General features: G+C 36.2%; 1 protein-coding gene across 5 annotated transcripts in view; it reads right to left on the reverse strand.

The window, feature by feature from the left end:
• The window catches only part of FXR1 (FMR1 autosomal homolog 1), a 67,033-nt gene that overhangs the window by 36,123 nt on the left and 9,422 nt on the right, over window positions 1-21,488 (reverse strand). For all 5 annotated transcript variants that reach the window (XM_019463255.2, XM_019463257.2, XM_019463256.2 and 2 more), the window contains exons 2-3: window positions 10,483-10,535; window positions 8,778-8,871 (exon numbers count right to left, since the gene is read on the reverse strand). In XM_019463255.2, the coding sequence (XP_019318800.1) occupies window positions 8,778-8,871; window positions 10,483-10,535 (147 nt within the window). The remainder of the gene's footprint in view (window positions 1-8,777; window positions 8,872-10,482; window positions 10,536-21,488) is intronic.

Below are 21,488 nucleotides of genomic sequence, written 5' to 3' on the forward strand. Positions count from 1 at the left end.
AAAAGGAAATTTAGTATTCTCATCCAGTTAATCATTCAAATTGGACTTCATCATACAAAATCCTGAGACAAGACTGGGGACCATTCTGTTTTTCTAAAAGGACATGTGACCATATTCCATATTCTTTCATCTTTTGTTTGCACACCAAAATGTACACCATACAATTCATAAATGGACAAATGCCAAAACAGCTGTGCATGCAAAGATAACTAGAAAGAAACAGATGATGAAGACATGAAAAAATTCAATGGATTAGTCAATGCAATCGGTTAAATATGAAAATGGTATAACTGTAGCACAAAAATGACTATGGTCTGTTCAATAATTTTAGAAGCTACTAAAAGTTCCAAAATATTCTTAGAGTATTGGATTCTGATAATTATAATTATATAATTATAATTACAATTCAAGTATAAGATGAACTAGAATGAAATGATAAACCAGAACTTACTAGATGTGTTTTAAATTTGACATTAGTATCTGTAAGATGAATTTATTCTGGGTTTATATGCATGAGCTGATGAGCAATAGGGACCTGTTCTCACTTTAGGTAGATGTATTATCAAAACAAAAAAATACGAAATAAAAAGCTGAATTTACTGGGGTGCGTGGATGGCTCAGTCGGATGAGTGTCTGACTTCAGCTCAGGGCATGATCTCACCGCTCCTGAATTCAAGCCCTGCATCAGGTTCTGTGCTGACTGCTCAGAGCCTGGAGACTCCTTCAGATTCTGTGTCTCTAGTTCTCTCTGCCTCTCCCCCGCGCACTCTCTCGTGCTCTCTCTCTCAAGTAAATAAACATCAAAAAAAAAGTTGAATTTGCTATCTTTTAAATGCTCATTAAAATCCTTAATGTTGACTTTCAGCATCCTTTTATTAACTTCTGTGAAATTATATGTGAAATGACTTAAAAAAAAAATTGTTTTAACGGCCCACTGGACCCAAATGGAAGTGATGACCATTTTCCCAAAAACGCTGCAGATTACAAGAAAACCCTAAGAACCAGAGGGAAAGTGTCCATGCCAAGTACTATCTCGGAAAGGCAGTTCAGCTAAGCAGACTGGAGTATCTCTTGGTGATCTAGTGAATGGGTGCCTCAAAAGTTTGCTGACAAAAATAGGTCTTTAATCTACCTAATCCCCTTGTTCTAATTCTGTTTTCACCAAAACACAATCTTCTAGGAATCTGGCTTCCTATTTGAGTTTACCTCCAAAAGAGAGAATAAACCATTCTGAACTGCCTTGAGGCTTTATCTCTCATGAACATTAAAATGCTGGATTCCATTCCATACTTAACATCTACCTCTGTAAGCTTCATTAGTAAGTTTACCGCTGAAAGACAAAGCCACTCACTCACATAAAGCCAACTAAATCCAAGTCCCTGAAGCTTGAATCAAACAGTATGAATTTGGCTCCACCTGAGTGCAGTGAGTCAAATCACATTCTTTATAAAATGAAGAGTGTATTCCATACAATAAAAAAATCACTTTATTGACCCAGCATTGTTATTGTGACCTACTATACTATGTCTCAGATGTTGACTACTATATTTATGACTACATCATTGGAGTAGAAGCACCTCATAGAAATTCCCTTTATTCAGACTTTAAATTTCCAAACTATTCCAAGGGAGCAAATCACACTCTCAAGCGATGGCCCTCATTGGTTTTAATATTCTCTTTCTTCAAATCCAAGGAAGATCTTTAAAAAAAAAAAAAAGCAGATCAAAAAGCACCTGTGACAGACCTAAACACACAACAGTACTCAAGCTGAAAAAGTCCAGTTTCATGTAGTGGAGGATAGAATATGAAGACTCAAATTCCAAAAATCTATTTCAGGGTTCTTGCTACCAAACAACTCCAAGTCAAACCTTATTACAAAATGGTCTCCAAATTCTAGCACACTACCAAACTATTACTTAAATGGAATTCAGTCTGGATCCTAACGTAATCAACTGTTCATTCAAGATAATAACATTCAACTATCCCTTTCAAAGTCACAACCAAATAAAGATAATATGAACACCAGAAATAAAGAATGTTTATTAATTTCACCTAATTATAAAGAAAATTTCTAAATAATATTAACCATTAAACTGAATATTTAATCACAGCAGCTGGTTTTATAACTGAGATATATTTGTTGAGTACTATTCCTCTGTATCCGCTATCTCATTACAATCATAATCTATTATGAAAAAATGGAATATGTACATTAGAAAAACAAGCTTAACATCTAGAACACACTAATGTGACTTATCTACCTATACAATAGTATTTTCTCATCTGTGTATGTTGCTGATACTTTTAACAAATGAGTTTCTTAAGTCTTGGAAAATATCCATTTCCCACCTAATAAAGATGAGTATGTTCACCTCTTCTTTAAGAAGCACATTTAAGAACACTTCCCAAGCACTAAGACTAACAACAGACTTGGTATTATAAGAAAGACTACAAATAGGTAAAATTTTCAGACTGGTTCCAAGAATCAAACGGAGACATTTTTTAAAGGTACAACGGAGGGGTGCCTGGATGGCTCAGTCAGTTAACCTTCCGTTAAGTCAGTCCAACTTCGGCTCAGGTCATGATCTCACTGTTCATGGGATCAAGCCCCACGCTGGGCTCTGTGCTGACAGCTCAGAGCCTGGAGCCTGCTTCAGATTCTGTGTCTGTCTGTCTGTCTCTCTGTCCCTCCCTGGCTCTTGCTCTCTCTCCCAAAAATAAACATTAAAAAAATATTGTTTTAAATAAAGGTACAATGGAAACTACACATATCTTGCATCTTTTGTATAAGTCAAATGCTTATTTTTTTAAATTGTTTTACATTTTTATTTATCTTTGAGAGGGAGAGAGAGAGAACGTGCACACATGCAAGAAAGGGGGAGGGGCAGAGAGAGAGGGAGAATCTGGAGCAGGCTCCACACTGTCAGAACAGAGCTTGATATAGGGCTTACACTCACAAACTGTGAGATCATGGCCTGAGCTGAAATCAAGAGTCAGATGCTTAACCAATTGAGACACACAGGCACCCCTAAAATACTGAATTTAAAAAATTTTAAGGTAAGGGAGTGTCCTATCTCAAAGTATTCTTATTACCTTTACCTACTTTCTCTCAAGGCCTCTATCCCAACATTTATTAAAGTATTAACAAAGCCTGACAATCTGCCATAAAATGAGAGAAAAGTCCTATGCTGCAAGAACAAAAATGTGCGAATTCTTATCTCAAACAAAAAGCATCACAATTCAAAAGAAATTAAGAAAGAAAGAAAGAAAGAAAGAAAGAAACAAAGAAACAAAGGTTTTTTAATCAAATATGTTAAACCCAAGAAGAAAACTTTAAAAACCTTGTAAAATGATACACTAGCCTCAGATGTCAGACTTTCTATGTAATGTGTTTGTGTGAGCTCACGTATTAACTTACTGAACAAGGCAGGTATCTATAATAAAGACAAAACTTCACATGTAAAATCACCAGGGGAAAAACATTTTCTACTGCACTTCGGTAATCTCACATTATATAGCCATCTTAAGAAATTCTAAAAAAAAATCTTTGTTTTCTCATTACCTCCAACTTCACAAGCTGAGCATTTTCTTAGCAATCTTAAGTTAGCAAAATCAAACAAGCAAACAAATGATGAAAAATTTAATTGTATTAAATGTTGTAAGGATTTTAAAACCTATTCACAGCTTCTTAAAAGTCAAAGAAAGTGACAAAGAGGGCTTAAAAATAAAGCTTGGAATTTTAGACCTCTCAAAATCATCTTTGTATTATAAATCATATAGTGTTTTCTTGACAACACTGGACCAATGACATTAATTTACGTTCTCTAATTCCACGTCAGCCTCAGGTTGACTGGAAAGGTAAATCCTCAAGTAGCCTAACATTTTTATAACAGAAATATTTTAGAGTAAATCATATGAAATTGTCAATATTCAGCCATTCCTGACTGACAAGAATGAAAATTTCAGATGGCTGAACTTTAAACAAATGCCTGAAAAGTTCCACAAAAAGCTCTCTCCTGGATCATTTTTGTTCTAATTCATTACTGACAGCCAAATCAAAGTGATCTTTCCCTTCTGCAAAAAGGAAAGGTTCCCAAAGGTGCAAAAGAACAGGAGTTGCAAGTCTGGCACAAAACTGACAACACCCTGTGAATACAGCATAATTAACATATTAGAGAATAACACTTAAGACAAAAACTGAAACTGGTTCTCAGCTTCCCAACCTTCGGGCTATACGACCCAGGAAAGATTTAATAAAGTATTCACAGCATTTAGAAGAGGCCCTAAAGAGACTGTTATGTCAAACTGAGATAATCTGTTTAAAAAACCAATTATTCATATATTACACATGTTAGTGCTATACAAGCATCAGCTATTATTACTGCTTTATGATATGTGACTAGCAGAAACAGTGGCTGATGATTTAAATATATCAATATACTAAAATATACTGTGTATTAAGTTAGAGAAGTTAGATTAAAAACCTAAACACTCCTTAATAAAAAAAAAGAACAGACCATACCTGTAGAAATACTAAAAGGAGTATCTTGAAGGCCACACCAAAAAAAATTGGCAGATTGGAATAAATTATAACTTTGTGGCAAAAGGCATTAAATACGCTTTTTAACTGACTGGGAGAAAGTACAATATATAACACAAAAATGGGGGTATAGCTCAGGGGTAGAGCATGTGACTGCACATATAACACAAAAACCTACATAAAATACAAAAATGTTCTATTATCAAAATCTACACGGACAAAAAAACTCACACAATTCATAGAACAAAGGGCTAAAAGCCAATAAACTAATTTAAAAGAAGCTCCATATCACTAGTGATCAAACAAATGAACACTCAGAAGACATCCCCTTCCTGTTATCAGGTTTATAAAACTTTACAATTAATAACAACCCAGCCAGCCAATCTATGAGGAAACAAACACCTTTATGTGTCAGCCAATGTGTAAGTGGTAAATCAAAATGCATTTTGGAGGACAAAATTGGTACATTTTGGTACCATCAAAATTTGAAATATACATGCCTCCAATTTAGCAATTTCAATGTCTTCTAATTATGATACACCTATCTTAATAAATATGATGGGGTGCTTAGAAAGAATGAGGTAAATCTGTATATGCAGACATGAAAAGGTCCAATTACATCCTAAATGAACACAGAAATCACAAATATAATGTATTCCCAATTTCTCTAACTTAAAATAAAACATTATTTATAAATGCAAATAAAAAAGCTGAAGAGAAACACAACTCTGGTAAATGATAATTAAGATATGGTGAACAGACAAGCACACCCACACTAAGAGGGAAGGTCTGCTTTTCACTTTATATAATTCTGTATCATTTCATTTCTTATATTACACTTTACTTAAATTTAAATTAAAAATAGAACTATCTTACAACCTACTAATCACACCACTGGGTATTTACCTAAAAAATACAAAAACACCAATTTGAAGGGATACATGCACCCTTATGTTGACTGCAGCATTATTTACAATATTCAAACTATGGAAGCATCAAAATGTGCATCAGACCAAATGTGCATCAACTGATGAATAAAGAAGACATAGTACACATACACAGAACATATACAATGGAATACAATTCAGCCACAAAAAGAATGAAATCTTGCCATTTACAGTGACATGGACGAAGGTAAAGGGTATAACATTAAGCAAAATAAGCCAGTCAGAGAAAGACAAATGCCATATCATTTCACTCATATGTGGAATAAAACAAAAGAAAGAAAAAAAAAGGAAGATAAACCAAAATACAAATTCTTATAGAGAACACATGGTTACCAGAGGGGATGGGTGAAACAGGTGAAAGGAATAAAGAGTACACTCATCTTGATGAGCACTGAGTAATACATGGAACTATTCAATCACTATATTGTACAACTAAACTAATGTAACACTGTATGTTAACTACACTAAAATTAAAATTTTTTTAATTAAAAATTAAAAAAAGTGGAGTTTTCAAAAAATTGGTTCAAAATATAAAGCATCAATAACCACAATTCCTAAACATTCCAGGTCATGTAGACAGATTCCTAACTAATGATAGCAAAAAAAAAAAAAAAGGGGGGGGGGGAGCCAACAAATCCATGGGTAGAGTATCAATTTTAACTTTATTTAAATTTTCGAATTTTTCAAAAGTGGAAAAAATGACAAGAACATCTTAGTTTCAGATGAGTCTCACAATTTAAGGAGCAAATTTCACCAACTGAACCATAAAACACAATGTGAAATAAAATACTCTGCAATCATCAATTTCCAATTCATTCCATCTCTTACACCAGTATTTTGTATACTGCTGGGGAGGCAAGCCAAAAAGATGTCCAGGAACCGGATAGGAACTTCTAAGTCTGAGACAGGGGAAAGCACAATGTAACAACATTGTGAGCACACCACCAAGTTTTTCCTTAAATCTGAGCCTTTACACTATCAATGAGTATCTGACCAACAATTTAAAAAGTATGAAAAGCATTAATCTCAGAATCAACCACCACACATTCCTAATTCTAGAACATTTCGAAAAATGAAGTCATTCCTTGCTTTTCCTGACTAATTACCAGAATTCCAGAAGGAAGAACTTCTAAAACAGAAATAAAATTTCAAAACTGAAAATAAATCAAGCTCTTTTACCATCCCTACAGAAAGAAATTAATTAGGAAAGGATATAGTATTGAGAAAAACATTTTTTCACGGAAGTCCAAGCGAACAGGTACAGTAGTAATTAGCAGCATCACCACTACCAGTTCATAGTACTACCCACCAGTAACCTACTTCACATTCCTTAATTTTTAGCAATCACTTTGCCACTTTGTTTCCCTGTGTCTTCCCATACCATCTATGACATTTCCCTAAAGGACACAAATACACACACCAAGACTACAGTTACAGATCTCCTTATAAAAAAGTTCTTAGTACCCACTTTTAGTGGAAGTGAACTATAAAAGAAAAAAGTGAGTAAAGTGAAACCTATACCATTATACCATTAGGGAGCAGGCTCATGGTGCCCAGACACAATTAAGTTACAACATGCCTTGATTTACCAAAAACAAGAGTGCCCCCACGAACTTAGAGCAAGTAATTAAAATCTAGGTTGAATATTAGAATGGAAATGCTTTCAGGCTGTCAGGAGTGCCATAATTCTTTGGTTTCCTAGTATATAACACCTACGGTTAATGGGAACTCAAAATTTACCATTAAAAATTACAGGAAAGGGGCGCCTGGGTGGCTCAGTCGGTTAAGCGTCCGACTTCAACTCAGGTCACGATCTCACGGTCCGTGAGTTCGAGCCCCGCGTCGGGCTCTGGGCTGATGGCTCAGAGCCTGGAGCCTGCTTCCAATTCTGTGTCTCCCTCTCTCTCTGCCCCTCCCCCGTTCATGCTCTGTCTCTGTCTCAAAAATAAATAAACGTTAAAAAAAAATGTTTTTTTTAAAAATTACAGGAAAAAAAGGCAAATAACTAAATGAATTCATGTGCAAAGTGCTCAGACCATTGTCTGGCACAGAGTAGGTACTGGTAAGTGCTTATAAAAACATTTAGACAGCTATTTCATCTGTATAGGTTCTCCTATACCTCTGGTTTCCCTACCCCCGCCCTACATAAACTAGGTACAAAGGAAACCTGAAAATTCTTTCAGTATTATCAAACCAACTCCCTGTGAGAAATATATTCAGCGTATTAGAGCACTTGAAGGAATTATGTCAATTCCTTGAAAATCACAAATTTCTATCTCCAACAAACTCATAACACCTCTATTTGACAAGTATTTCCAAGTTTCATTTTACATAACATCAGGCATATTAACCAACACTAACATACTTAAGACAGACATCTAAAATCTACTAAGTGTAAAAAAAAAAAAAAAAAAAAAGCTATATACAAAGAAGCAATACTATATGATCTCACTTTTATTTTTAAGAATAGGTGAGAGCGAGGGGCGCCTGGGTGGCTCAGTCAGTTGAGCGTCCGACTTCAGCTCGGGTCATGATCTCACAGCCTGTGAGTTCAAGCCCCGCGTGGAGGCCTGTGCTGACTGCTCAGAGCCTGGAGCCTGTTTCAGATTCTGTGTCTCCCTCTCTCTGACCCTCCCCCGTTCATGCTCTGTCCCTCTCTGTCTCAAAAATAAATAAACGTTATAAAAAAAAAAAAAAGAATAGGTGAGAGCGAGCCTGGGAATGACAAAAATGGTTAACAGCAGTTTTGTTCTCTCAGCAGCAATTCCTGTTTAGTCCTTTGTGTTTTTCTGTACTTTTAAAATTTTCCAGACATTTCTAAAATATTCAACAAGGCAATATGCTAAATACAATATTTCACAGTTACGTATCAACGATATCAACGTTCACCATATTAAAGGATACCTATTACAAAGACACTAAAAAAAAAAGCACAAGAGAATTTTCAAGTAATTAGCAAAAAGAAGGAAAACAGCAACCAACACCACACAGTTGTGTCAGATTTTATACAAACCAATACAAAGGTACTACCATGTTTAATTCCCAAATTATTTTCATTTTAGTGGTAAAAAAAATTAATCAAGGCCACAAAGGTAAAAATGGTAAAGCTGAGACAATGAATCCCTGTTCTGGTTCCAAAACTCAAGCACTACTATATTACACAGCCAATTAACAATACAAATAGAGAAGAGGAATTATATTTATTCTCTATCAGCTAAAGAGACTTTCCTACAAGGATATTTAAAACAAAACAAAAAAAAGCACAAGAAAATAAAACTTAAAATACGTACCTCTACTTCGTCTCCTTCACTAATTTCTTTTTTTATATCAGGCGGTGGTGGTAATCTAACTTCATTAAATGGAACCTGGCGTTCTGGCTGCCAGCTGAAGGATCAGAAAAATAATTAACAATTTTAGAATAGATTATTCTATAAGCCCCTAATATGGAAACTATACAGTCTATGCTTAGAGGTATATATTTTTCAAGTTAATCATTTAGCTTTCCCTAAGGAAAAACAAGCTTCGTTCATATTATTTTTCCAAGTAATGAGTTTGTTGAGGTAAAACAGACTTTGCAAGACTGTTGATGAAGTTTCTAAATTAACATTAATAGTAATTATGCTATCACCATCCAAATTACTCATCCTAAGGGAATACATACGTTATCCTAAAAATGAAATAGGCTAAGTTCATAGTAGTAATTTAGACTCAAAATAATGTCACATCTACACTGCTGCCAATAAACGGCAGTGCAATAAACTTCTCTCAATTTTACAAGTAAATGATCTATCAAGGAACAGAATTTCAGAGATTATAAAATATTAGCTGCATAATGTGTACATGTTCACAGAAACACAGAAAATTACTCAATTATTTTGCATGCCTGAATTATAAAAGATTTTCCTACACAGAATTTATGTTTTCTGCAATGAATTCATACAACAATCTTAAAACCTGGGAAAAGTTTACTTTCAATCTCTGTAGCAAATACTGTATTAGAACAAATTTAGGAGGTGCCTGGGTGGCTCAATCCGTTAAGTGTCTGAGTCTTGATTTCTGCTCAGGTCATGATCTCACAGTTCATTAGATCAACCCCCAGGCTGAGGGAGTGGAGCCTGCTTGGGATTCTCGCTTTCCCCCCCTCTCTGCCCCTCTGACTTGCACACACGCACGTGTGCTCTCTCAAACTAAAAATTTAGCTGTTGCTTAACTCACATTTTTTGTATGGATATTCCTACTCTAAGTTCTAATAGGTCATTCATATGCCTGGGAGGTACATCACCACATGAATTCCTATAGCTTCCAGGTGCAAATGCTGTGCAAAACATCAGGAGATAAGGAATATTTTTGAGTGCTTTCTTTTCACTATTACAGTCTAAATGGCAGCTGCTAAAGAAAGAAATCATTCCAACACTTGTTTCTACATGAAAACAGCTGCTGGGCAGCTACCTTTTAAAAAGTGGAAGTTGAAGATTTCTTTTCTGACCTTTAATTATACAATGCTCCTTTATAGCTCTTCCTAACCAAGTTTTAAAACTACATGACCTAGATCTTACAACAGTTATAAAACTGATTATTACTCCTTATTAATATCCAGCTTAAATTAAAAGCAGCCCAATACTCAACTCGGACTACTAGTAGCCATGTGAAAGGCCTTCTACATCATTTCAACATTCTTGGATTTTAAGAATTAAGCATTGCATAATCCCATTTGTGCCACCCATTTTTACAAAAAATACTGATTCCTGTTCACCCATGTTTTGGAAAAAAAAAGAAAGTCATGAAAAAGTGACAAGTACATTGTGGGCAGAAAAATGGTGAAAAGTCATCAAAACTAGAATTACTTGAACTGATAAGATGATCAAACAACCAAAGATCCCCACCCAAGAGCAAAATCACTTTCACTGGCAACAGGAATATCCAAAAGCAAACACCAATTTAGCACAACCAATCGTTAAAATCAAGGTCTGTATCGATTTAAAAAAAATAACTTACTTGTTCTCAAAAACAACTGTGAGGGAGTCTTCATGAACATCTTTGATAAATCCCTGTGAAAAACAAAGACATTATCAAAAGCATATCAATATTCAATCAAAGGTTATACTGGGGTGCCTTGCTGGCTCTGTCAGTAGAGCATGTGACTCTTGATCTCAGGGTCATGAGTTCAAGCCCCATTTGGGGCACAGAATGGAATTATGAGAATTTAAAACATTTAATAGTCACCATAGTACTTGGTGAAATTATGATTATAAACACTAAATTATAATCAACTGTTAGTAAAAAGCATGACTTCGTTCTGAATACTAACCTCCCATTAATTTAATCTCATTTTTTCCTAACTTCCCATCTTCCTTCACTTAAAAAAAAAACGGGGGGCTACAGTAAATACATTGTTGCAAAACCATTTTGGGATGAATATAAAGATTCTCAATAAAAATCAGGGGTCATTTTCTAGTTGAGTATTTTTAATCTATCGTCATCTGACTGATGCAACTGAAAGAAACTGTCAGAGGACATTCAAGAGAGCAAAGGACTTAGGTGTAGAATAATGGTTCAAGTGCTTGCTCCACGACTGTACACCTTGGGAAAGCAGTCCTTGGCACTTGTATGATTACAACTGACATTAAATGATACTTTATATTACTGTCACACAGAACTGCAAAGTTCTCAGCCTTAGTCAAATGCTTACACACACACTTTGAACCACAAGATATTCAGTAAATAATTTTCTAAAACATTTTTATCACACTAAACTCCATAATGTCCACTAAAAACTAGCTAAATAAAGAACACACTTGCAGTATCTGCTTAAAACAAAGCAGGAATGAACATATCCTGTTGACCTCATCTTCCTCCCAAAGTCCATTAAATAGCATTAAAGGAATTTTAAGATGTAAACTGACACAAGAATAAAGACAATAAAGAGAAAACATTACAACAAAACTTTAGAAATTTACAAAACAGAAGAGTAAATGTCAGTTATTTAAAAAACAAACCAACAATTACTAACATTGAATACTTACTACATCAGACATAATTCTAAGCAAATTAGCAAACCCAACACTGAAACAAACTGGCAGTGGAAAAACCGAAAAGCAAGATCAGTACTACAGAAAACTTTTGGAACTACAGACAGAAATTCTTAAAAAAGGAGAGAGTAACAGATGTGGCTTAATACAAAAACATTTTCCTTAATAATGCAGACTCACCAATCACAGAATGTAGGTAACTAATAAATCTAAGGTCAGTGCACTCTTCTCACATTTGCTACTCAATTAACTGCATCATTTTGTATTTGGCCCTGATTCTCACTCCAGCTTCAAATGTCTATTACCTGCTTTGTTTGTGTACTTTGGGACATTTCAATGCAAATATCCTCATATGAGGCCTAAAATTCAGAATACATTCCTTTTAAGAGTGTTATAGAAGCTCCAGCCATGCAATTCTGGAGATCTTTTTATTCCTTTCTTCCTTAAAGTTAAAAATTAAGAGCTAGGGGCGCCTGGGTGGCTCAGTCGGTTAAGCGTCCGACTTTGGCTCAGGTCACGATCTCACAGTCTGAGTTCAAGCCCCACATCGGGTTCTGTGATGACAGCGCAGAGCCTGGAGCCTGCTTCAGATTCTGTCTCCCTCTCTCTCTGCCCCTCCCCTGCTCACGCTCTCTCTCTCTCAAAAATAAACATTAATAAATAAGTAAGTAAGTAAATAAATAAATAAATAAATATTAAGAGCTAACATTCCACTTCTGATTATCTGACCATGCTATAATGACAGCCTAGCCAGTTTCTTTATTTCTAGTAGGTTCAGCCACACATCCACTTTCAGCAATAATTTTGGTCATCACTTTCATAGTTACATCACCAACAAATTAATACCCATAACATCTGTAAGGAATACTTCAGAAACTGAAAATTTCCAAGTTCACGAATATGACAATAAAACACATCTTGCCATCAGAAATGAGTCCTATTTCCAACTTTCACTAGTTTTCTAGTCCTTCAGAAACCACTTTCAGAGTCTAGAATGTTTCACTAAGTAATCCTTAAGATTTCTGTATAGTTTACACAGTGAATTCGTTCAAATAAGAACTTCAAGCCACTGGGGAAATTCTACCCTTCGTTACAGTAAAAATCTTTTTTTATCCTATCTAAAATTCAATGCTTATTCATCTCTTTCCAGCCCCATCCCCTTTACTTCCATCACCAACACCAGCTTTATTTGGATGCACATTTTCCACAAACTTTAAGAGAAAATACAACTCTAGACACCTATTCTAATTACTTAATACCCCTCAATCATGAGATTAAGCAGATTAAGAATTGGACACCCAGGAGGTACCTGGGTGGCTCAGTCAGTTACATCCTACTCTGGATTTCAGTTCAGGTCACTGATCAGCTCAAATCACTGATCTCCTGTTTATGAGATTGAGCCCCGAGTCTGGCAAGGAGCCTGCTTGGGATTCTCTCTCTCCCTCTTTCTGTCCCTCCCCTACTGCCTCTCTTTCACTCAAAATAAACCGGTTTAAAAAAAAAAAAAAAAAAAGAATTTAAAACCCGGTTCTTAAAATGTATTTGGGCTGTGATGAACAGTTAGGAAACATGTTCTAATCCCCAAATTCTAGATTCTAAGGATAAGGTACCTCTAATGGCCAGATCTCTATGAAACTTTGTCCATTTAATTCAGGACTCAGTCCACACTCCTGAAATTATTTCTGTACATTCAAAGTCACCAGAATGATGATGCTAGGTCCCTATACACTCAAGACCCAAAATGGCAGGGTTGGGTCCTTGCCAAAATCTTGGGAGTCAGGGGACACTGAATTACAAAGGTCACATTTCTCTGCACAAAGCAGTAGGGGGCTTTATGACTAAGTCTTCACAACTTCTGTCCACCTTGTATTCTAGTCCAACCTTTGGGGATTTGTTTCTCTCTTCCTATTCACTATTCATCTGGCCCAGAACCCATATTTCTCAGAACAAAACCTTTGAGATTTCTTTCTTTTCTTCCCATAGCTATGCAAACATGGAAGATTCATCATTACAAAACGGTCTCTTTATATGATTATATGTAACACTATTAACTATAATTTAAAATAGCATCAATAAGCAACAAGGCAGTATACCACATCTAAAATGTGATGAAATATCTTTAGGGGCACTTGGGTGGCTCAGTCGGTTAACCGTCCAACTCTTGATTTCAGCTCAGGTCATGATCTGTTTTTGAATTTGAAGCCTATTTCAGGGCACTGTCAGCGCAGAGCCTGCCTGGGATTCTCTCTCTCTGCCCCTCCCTTGTTCATGCTTGCTCACTCTCTCACTCTCAAAATAAACTTAAAAAAAAAAAAAAAAAAAAAAAAAACTTAAAAAAATTAAAAACATATATGTATCTTTAAAATGCTACCCCCGGGGCGCCTGGGTGGCTCAGTCAGTTAAGCGTCCGACTTTGGCTCAGGTCATGATCTCGCAGTTCGTGAGTTCAAGCCCCATGTCAGGCTCTGTGCTGATGGCTCAGAGCCTGGAGCCTGCTTCTGATTCTGTATCTCCCTCTCTCTCTGACCCTCTCCCGTTCATGCTCTGTCTCTGTCTCAAAAATAAATAAACGTTAAAAAAATAAATAAATAAAAGTAAATTCTTTAAAAAAATAAAAGTAAAAAAAATAAAATAAAATAAAATGCTACCCCCAACAAAACAACAAATAGAACATTACATAGTAAAAACCTCAGAATGTCATGAACCATGTATAAAATTGAGATAAGGGACACGATGAACAGCAAGAATCCCTGAGCTATAGAAGAACTGCCTGAAGTGATTTTTCAAAAGTATTTTCCAAAAATAATTTTTTCTTTAAATTTCAACAATTCAAGCATTAAAGCAAAAAGCAGCTGGAAAATAAAAGACAAAAAATATTCTAATAGCAGTAGCAATGAAAAAATATAATCTTAGGTATGCCTCCACAGTTAAAACAACATAAATGTACAGGACCTATGTACATAAATTTGAAATTCAACTGATGAACATAAGTAGAATACTCAGGAAAATGTTAAATCCTATCACATTCTTTGATAGGAGATCTTGATATTGTAAAATTTACAATATGCCCTTCTATGAGACCCCACTAAAATACTGAGAATGATGATTCCATTGGGGGAAAAGGGGCTAATATTAATAAAATTACACCAAAATCTGTTTAAAAAAAAGAAAGAAAGAAAACACTCAAAAAGGAAACTTAAGTGGGGGTAGGAAGTAAAGATAACACACTATCCCAATCAAATATTTTAAGTTTTAAGTAATCACTACACCCAACGTGGGGCTCAAACTCACGACCAAGATCAAAAGTCAGATGTTCTGTGGACTCAGCCAGTCAGGCACCCCTATGCCTACCAAATAGTAAAGCTTATTTTAAAGCTACAATAACCAAGATAAAAGAAAACACATTTTAAAGGAAAACAGATTCCAGAAACAGGTCCAAGTCACTTAGGAAATTACAAATAGAGGGAGGAATGGATTGTTTTTAAATGGTACTGGGACACCTGGATAATTATTGGAAAAAAAATGAAATAGATGTTTTCACCAAAAATAGAATTAATGGATGAAAGACCCAAAGTGTTTTAAATCAATAAAGATCCCAAACCACAAGTTACTTTTAACTTCAGAGTAAGGACGTCCTTTCTAACCAAATAAACAAAACCCAAAAGCCACAAAAAGTTTGACAAGCTTACAATACCTAAAAGCTAAAATAGGTAAACAATCATCACATGAAAAGAGTAGAAGAGGATGGAACACAGCAGAGTTAAATTCCCAATTTATAAGTGTCAAGTGACCTAACAGCTGAACAAAGCTAATAAGCAAAAGTAACAATGGGTATGAACTATATGAAGGAGTAATCACAGAAAAAGTTGTAATTTCAATAATATACAAATCCTCTTTAAAATCTTATGTTTACTGTCAATTCCTATGAACTTCCCTTTTCTCCTTTCTATCTTGCAGATCCTTCCTTATCAGAATATAAACAGTAACCTCATTTTTTTTAACATTTGCATAATGTATTTAGCAATTTTGAGGTGAGAGCTTAAATTGTCTGTGGAAAGAACAAGGTGCACAGAATTATCTACCTAAAAGGCAGAAAACACTACAGCTGAAAAACAGTTTTTAACTTGATGAAGGTAGTCATAGGAGGGTGTAGGGGGTGAATCTTACTGATTAAACAGAAAAAAACATGGTATGAATTACTTCAGGAATGGGAAGAATGAGATTATAAATATAGTCAAATATCAGGACAGATGAATCAGGGACCCTGTCTGTGGAAAAGTTAACTAATAATCCTGAAGATAAAATTTCTACCAGGGCACCTAACTGGCTCAGTAGTAGAGCACACCTGGACCTTGGAACCTTGAGTTCAAGCCACACGTTGGGCGTTAAGTTTACCTAAAAAAAAAAAATGTATTTTTCTTTTATAGCCCTTCCAGATCCTTCATTTTTGTAAAAGGGAAGCTGAAACCACATGCACACAGCCCCCAAATTCACTCCATAAGAGGCTGTAAATGCTGAATTTAAAAACTCATCTTCTAGGGGCAACTGCGTGGCTCCACATCAGGTTCGTTACTGTCAGCCTGTTAGCACAGAGCCCGCTTTAGATCCTCTGGCTCCTGTCTCTGTGCCCACCCCCCCCCCCGGGGCTCCCCCAAAATTAAAAACAAATTTTTTAATTCTATATTTCTGGATGCCTTTTCCAATGTGTTAAAACATCACAGCTGATGGCTTAATTATAAGCAAATCTGTGACAAAATACTGTATTTCTAAAAATTAAGTGGATTAAAAAATTATATATTAAAGGCACTGAGCTCAGTTTCTTAGATCCTTTGTTTCCTCTGTGCTAACTCTCCATTTCCCCAGCTACATCAGTAAAAGTTACTGCTGTGCATAAATAGGATTATGAAAACATAACTCATGAGAAAGGAAAAGTTGACAGCATATAAAAATTCACCTCAGGTCTTCCTCTGCCACCACCACCCCCAAAAACTACCCCCAAAAACTACCCCCATGGATTTGATGATCACTTGTTATCCCTCGATCAATTACCTACTTATTTACTGATTGTCTGGCCCCAGTCTACCTTCCTAGCTCTTCACTTCTAATTTAATCTCTCTGAAATCAGGATACATCTTAAAATTGATGGCATCTTAAGAGAACAGCAGATAGGCACATGGCAGCCAGGATATAAATGTCACTGAACACCCTCAAACTCGGTTTGCTTGCAATTTTCTGTGGCACTTGACTGCAACCTCTTGGCATTTCATTCAGCAAACCAAGAAAAGCAAGGATAAAGGTTTCTTACCAGAAGGTAGTTCTGTTGACACCTTCTGATAAAATCAAGAAAACACCAGCACCAAAACTTACAGAGTGGACGAAAATTCTTGCAAGAAAACCCTGGAGTTAATACAGGAGAGTTCTTTTTTTTTTTAATTTTTTTTTAACGTTTTATTTATTTTTGAGACAGAGAGAGACAGAGCATGAACGGGGGAGGGGCAGAGAGAGAGGGAGACAGAATCGGAAGCAGGCTCCAGGCTCCGAGCCATCAGCCCAGAGCCCGACGCGGGGCTCGAACTCATGGACCACGAGATCGTGACCTGAGCCGAAGTCGGACGTTTAACCGACTGAGCCACCCAGGCGCCCCCAGGAGAGTTCTTTTTAAAGTATGCTTGCAATATCAATGCTCTCTTTGGCACTGAGGAAGATACTGTAAGTAGAAACACAATCACCTGAATGTGAAGATACTTTAACCAATTTAATCTGCTTACTCCTTCCATTTTATGCATTCAAATGTTTAAGAAACCCTTCAGGAGCCCCTGGCCCACTCAGTCTTGAGCATGCAACTCTTTCGGGGCTGTAAGTTTGAGCTCCACGTTGAGTGCAGAGATTACTTAAAAAATAAAATACTGAAAAATAAATAAAGGGGTGCCTGGTGGCTCAGTTAAGTGTCCAACTCTTGATTTCGGCTTAGGTCATGATCTCACGCTTCATGAGTTCAAGCCATGCACGGGGCTCTACACTGACAGTGCAGAGCCTGCTTGGAATTCTCTGCCTCTCCCCCACTCTCTCTCAAAATAAATAAACTTTAATAAATAATCTTTCAATAAACATCAACATCCACTAAGATTAACTGGCAATATTTCTTAGTGCCACTTAGAACTGATACCACTTTAGATACAATGAAATTGTACATATCTCCCACGAACTTACCAAATCTGTGTACAGAAAAGTAACCTATTCCTTGGACTCTAAACCCCAATTTCAACTGTACAGGTCATCTCTGCTGCTGGCTCACTCTCCTACCTCAAACCAACATGTCAACAATCAGAATCATCTCTTGTCCTGCTCTGCACTCTACACATTATGATCCATTTTACAAGGGTAAAAATAAGGCAACTGAATATAGCACACAGTATTTCTCAACCAGGGTATTAAGAGAATACATACAATCCATTCACTAAGCATTACCATGTGTGATGAACTTCTCTCCCATGCATCTAGAATGGTACAAGCTATGCACTAACCTCGGAAAAATTAAAGAAAATAGTGCTTCTATATAATTCAGATGAGAAACTCTATCAGATTATAACGGACTTAGATAATAGGTTCCCAAATACAGGTCATCATCATTGCCTAATTTTTTATGTCTCAATTTGTAAGCTGAAGGAATCAAAGCTTCTTAAATCAAGGTATTCCCACGCACTCAAAGGTGTGCCAGAAGTACTTAAAACTACTCCTCTCCCTAAAAAAATACCATCTAAAAACCTTCCTCCCAGTGCTTTTATGTCAAGTAATATTTCACATTTAAACATTTTATGTTTCTGGACTATATATTCAGGTAACAGATATAAAAAGACCTCATTAAGGAAGGGGGAAAACATTCTTGCTAAAAAGACTAGAGTGCAATGGTTTCACTGTTTTGGGTTTGTTTTTTTAAGATTTTTTAATTTTTAAGTAATCTCTACACCCAACATGGGACTTGAACTCACGACCCTGAGACCAAGAGTCCTATGCTCTTCCAACTGAGCCAGCCAGGTGCCCCCAGTGTTTTCGCTGTTAAAGACTGGGTGGCATATACACTACTTACTATGTGATTGGTAAAACAAGAGGGCCCCAGGGCAGTAAGGTAAGGATAAGACTCCTAGGTGGCTGCATTTTTGCCACAAAACATGTCACACATCCTTCAAGGACTCTTTACGGTCTTCCCAGAGCACTCCAGAAGACTTTCTGCAGCAATTCTCAGGATATTCTATCAACCCTGAATGAGACCCAGCTCTCCTGGATGCTGGATATCCTCCTCATAATTCCCACACATGCAAAAACAAAACAAAACACCTTTAAAACAACAGATGATTTTTTAATACATGGTACTAGCACATTTGCCTATGAATATTCAAACATAAGTCTTATAATTAAGATAAAATAAATGAAAACACCACAAAAGAATTTAGGAAATTATATGTATAAACATGACACAGGCTGTGTTTAGCCAGGACTAGAAACTCTGGTTTCTGTCGAGGAAAAAAATAGTTCAGTATGTAAAACATAAAACTTCTCTACAACCCAGAGATACCAAAAAGTCAACAAGAATTAAATGAGAAGGGGACACTCTTAACAATAAATGAATCCTAAGAGATCTCAAAAAGTGACAAAGGCACAACAGGAATATGGGCAAACATCGAACAATTTACAGAAAAGCAGATCCAAATGGCCAACAAAACATTAAAATTCTCACATAGAAATCTGCAAATCAAAGTTCCGATATGATAATCCTTTAGGTCCAACAGAAACTGGCCAAAATTAAAGATTATAGAACCAATTTTCTGGCAACGATGTAAAGAAAAGCATTTACATTTACTGACGGAGGAAATACAAAGGGTCAAGCCCTGTGGCAAGTAATGTTAACATTTATTAAAGTTAAAAAAGCTCTCTTCCACCAACCTATCCCATTCTTCGAAACTTATCCAATGGAAACATGTGGAGTAGCAAAAATGTGAGAACAAAGTGAGTGTCTATTAACTGGGGAATGGCTGGATTTCATAATTCTTGCCATGGAACATTATATGACCATTTAAAAATAAATTACACTCCAAGTGAAAACAGCCAAAATAGATTATCATACTTACATAGAGCAATACTAAAAAAAAAAACAAACAAACAAACAAAAAAAACCCTACATTCGTGCATGGATATTTATCTATGCACCATTATAGGAGTACAGAGAAAAATCTAGTACGATACGCTCTGGTTATGCTACCTAAAATGGAGTGTGAATGAGAGGAGATTAAGTGGCAAATGGGAGCAAGGAAAAAAACTTAAAGCAAGTTCATGAATACTTAATGCATGGGTGTATAATTATACATATGTGTATGTATAAATATATCTTAAAACACTTTGTCAACCAGCACTTTTTCCATACAGCACATTTATACACTTTTTTAATTTTTCCATCTCTAGAGATCTCAATTCTGCATTCTAATTAACAAACTAGTTTGATGCTTACAACACCTAAAAGATGTGAATTGTAATTTGATTCCAGTAGCAGACACAACCATTCAAGACTGATACTGCAATCAAATTTAACTTCAAACAGTATTTTTTTGAAGGGGCGCCGGGGTGACTCATTTGGTTAAGTGCCCGACTTCAGCTCAGGTCATAACCTCACAGTTTGAGGGTTCAAGCCCCACATCAGGCTCTGTGCTGACAGCTGAGAGCCTGGAGCCTGCTTCAGATTCTGTGTCTCCCTCTCTCTCTGCCCCTCCCCGGCTCTCACTCTCACTCTCTCTCTCAAAATTAAACATTAAAAAAAAAAAAAATGTGTTTTTTTTTTTTAAACCTACATAACTAAATCTAGAAATGGACATCATTTCAAATCAATGGACACATGTTCCACAGATAAAAGTCTGCAAATTTACTAAATACGTTATACATTAAATTATTGGATAATGGGGTAAATTTTACCATGGAAAAAATTATTTCAGGTAAACCTCCAGCATTCCTTAGTATTGAGCACTTAAGAGTTCTGAATAAAAAAAAAAAAAAAAAAAAAGAAAATGACAATGAGGCACCTGGGTGGCTCAATGACTTTGGCTCAGGTTGCAATCTCGTGGTTTCTGAGTTCGAGCCCCATGTTGGGTTCTGTGCTGACGGCTTGGAGCCTGGAAACTTGCTTTGGATTCTGTGTCTCCCTCTCTATCTGCCCGTCCTCTATTCATGCTCTGTCTCCCTCTCTCAAAAATAAACATTAAAAAATAAATAAATAAATAAATAAAATAAATCTTAAAAAAAATAAAAATAAATTTTAAAAAATGACAATATGAGAATTTCCTAAGGATGTATAAATACCTACTAATGCTTACATACCACAATGTTCTTGGATTGTTAATTTCACAAATTTATAATACCCAACAGTTCTCCTTGAAAATGGAATTACTTGAGGCACCTGGGTGGCTCAGTTAAGCATCCGACTTCGGCTCAGGTCACAATCTCATGATTTGTGAGTTCGAGTCCAGCACTGGGCTCTGTGCTGACATCTCAGAGCCTGCAGCCTGCATCAGATTATGTGTCTCCTCTCTCTGCCCCTCCCCAACTTGGGGTCTGTCTCTCTAGGTCTGTCAAAAAATAAATAAATGAAAAAAAAATAAAAGAAAAGAAAATGGAATCACTTACTGGTTCCACATGGCCACCCAAAACTATTGTGACCTTTCCAGTTGCAAAGAGTTGAAGTTCCCTATGGTTCTATGTATCCATAAAATTCAGTGATAACATCAGAACTCAACAAGGATCAATATGTAAGCCTTAAAAAAGTTTAATATTCAGGGCGCTTGGGTGGCTCAGTCGGTTGAGCGTCCGACTTCGGCCCGAGTCACGATCTCGCAGTCCGTGAGTTCGAGCCCCACGTGGGGCTCTGGGCTGATGGCTCAGAGCCTGGAGCCTGCTTCCGATTCTGTCTCCCTCTCTCTCTGCCCCTCC

Source organism: Panthera pardus, unplaced genomic scaffold, assembly GCF_024362965.1.
Source record: "Panthera pardus isolate Hobbes unplaced genomic scaffold, ASM2436296v1 HiC_scaffold_16, whole genome shotgun sequence".
Classification (NCBI taxonomy): Eukaryota; Metazoa; Chordata; class Mammalia; order Carnivora; family Felidae; genus Panthera; species Panthera pardus.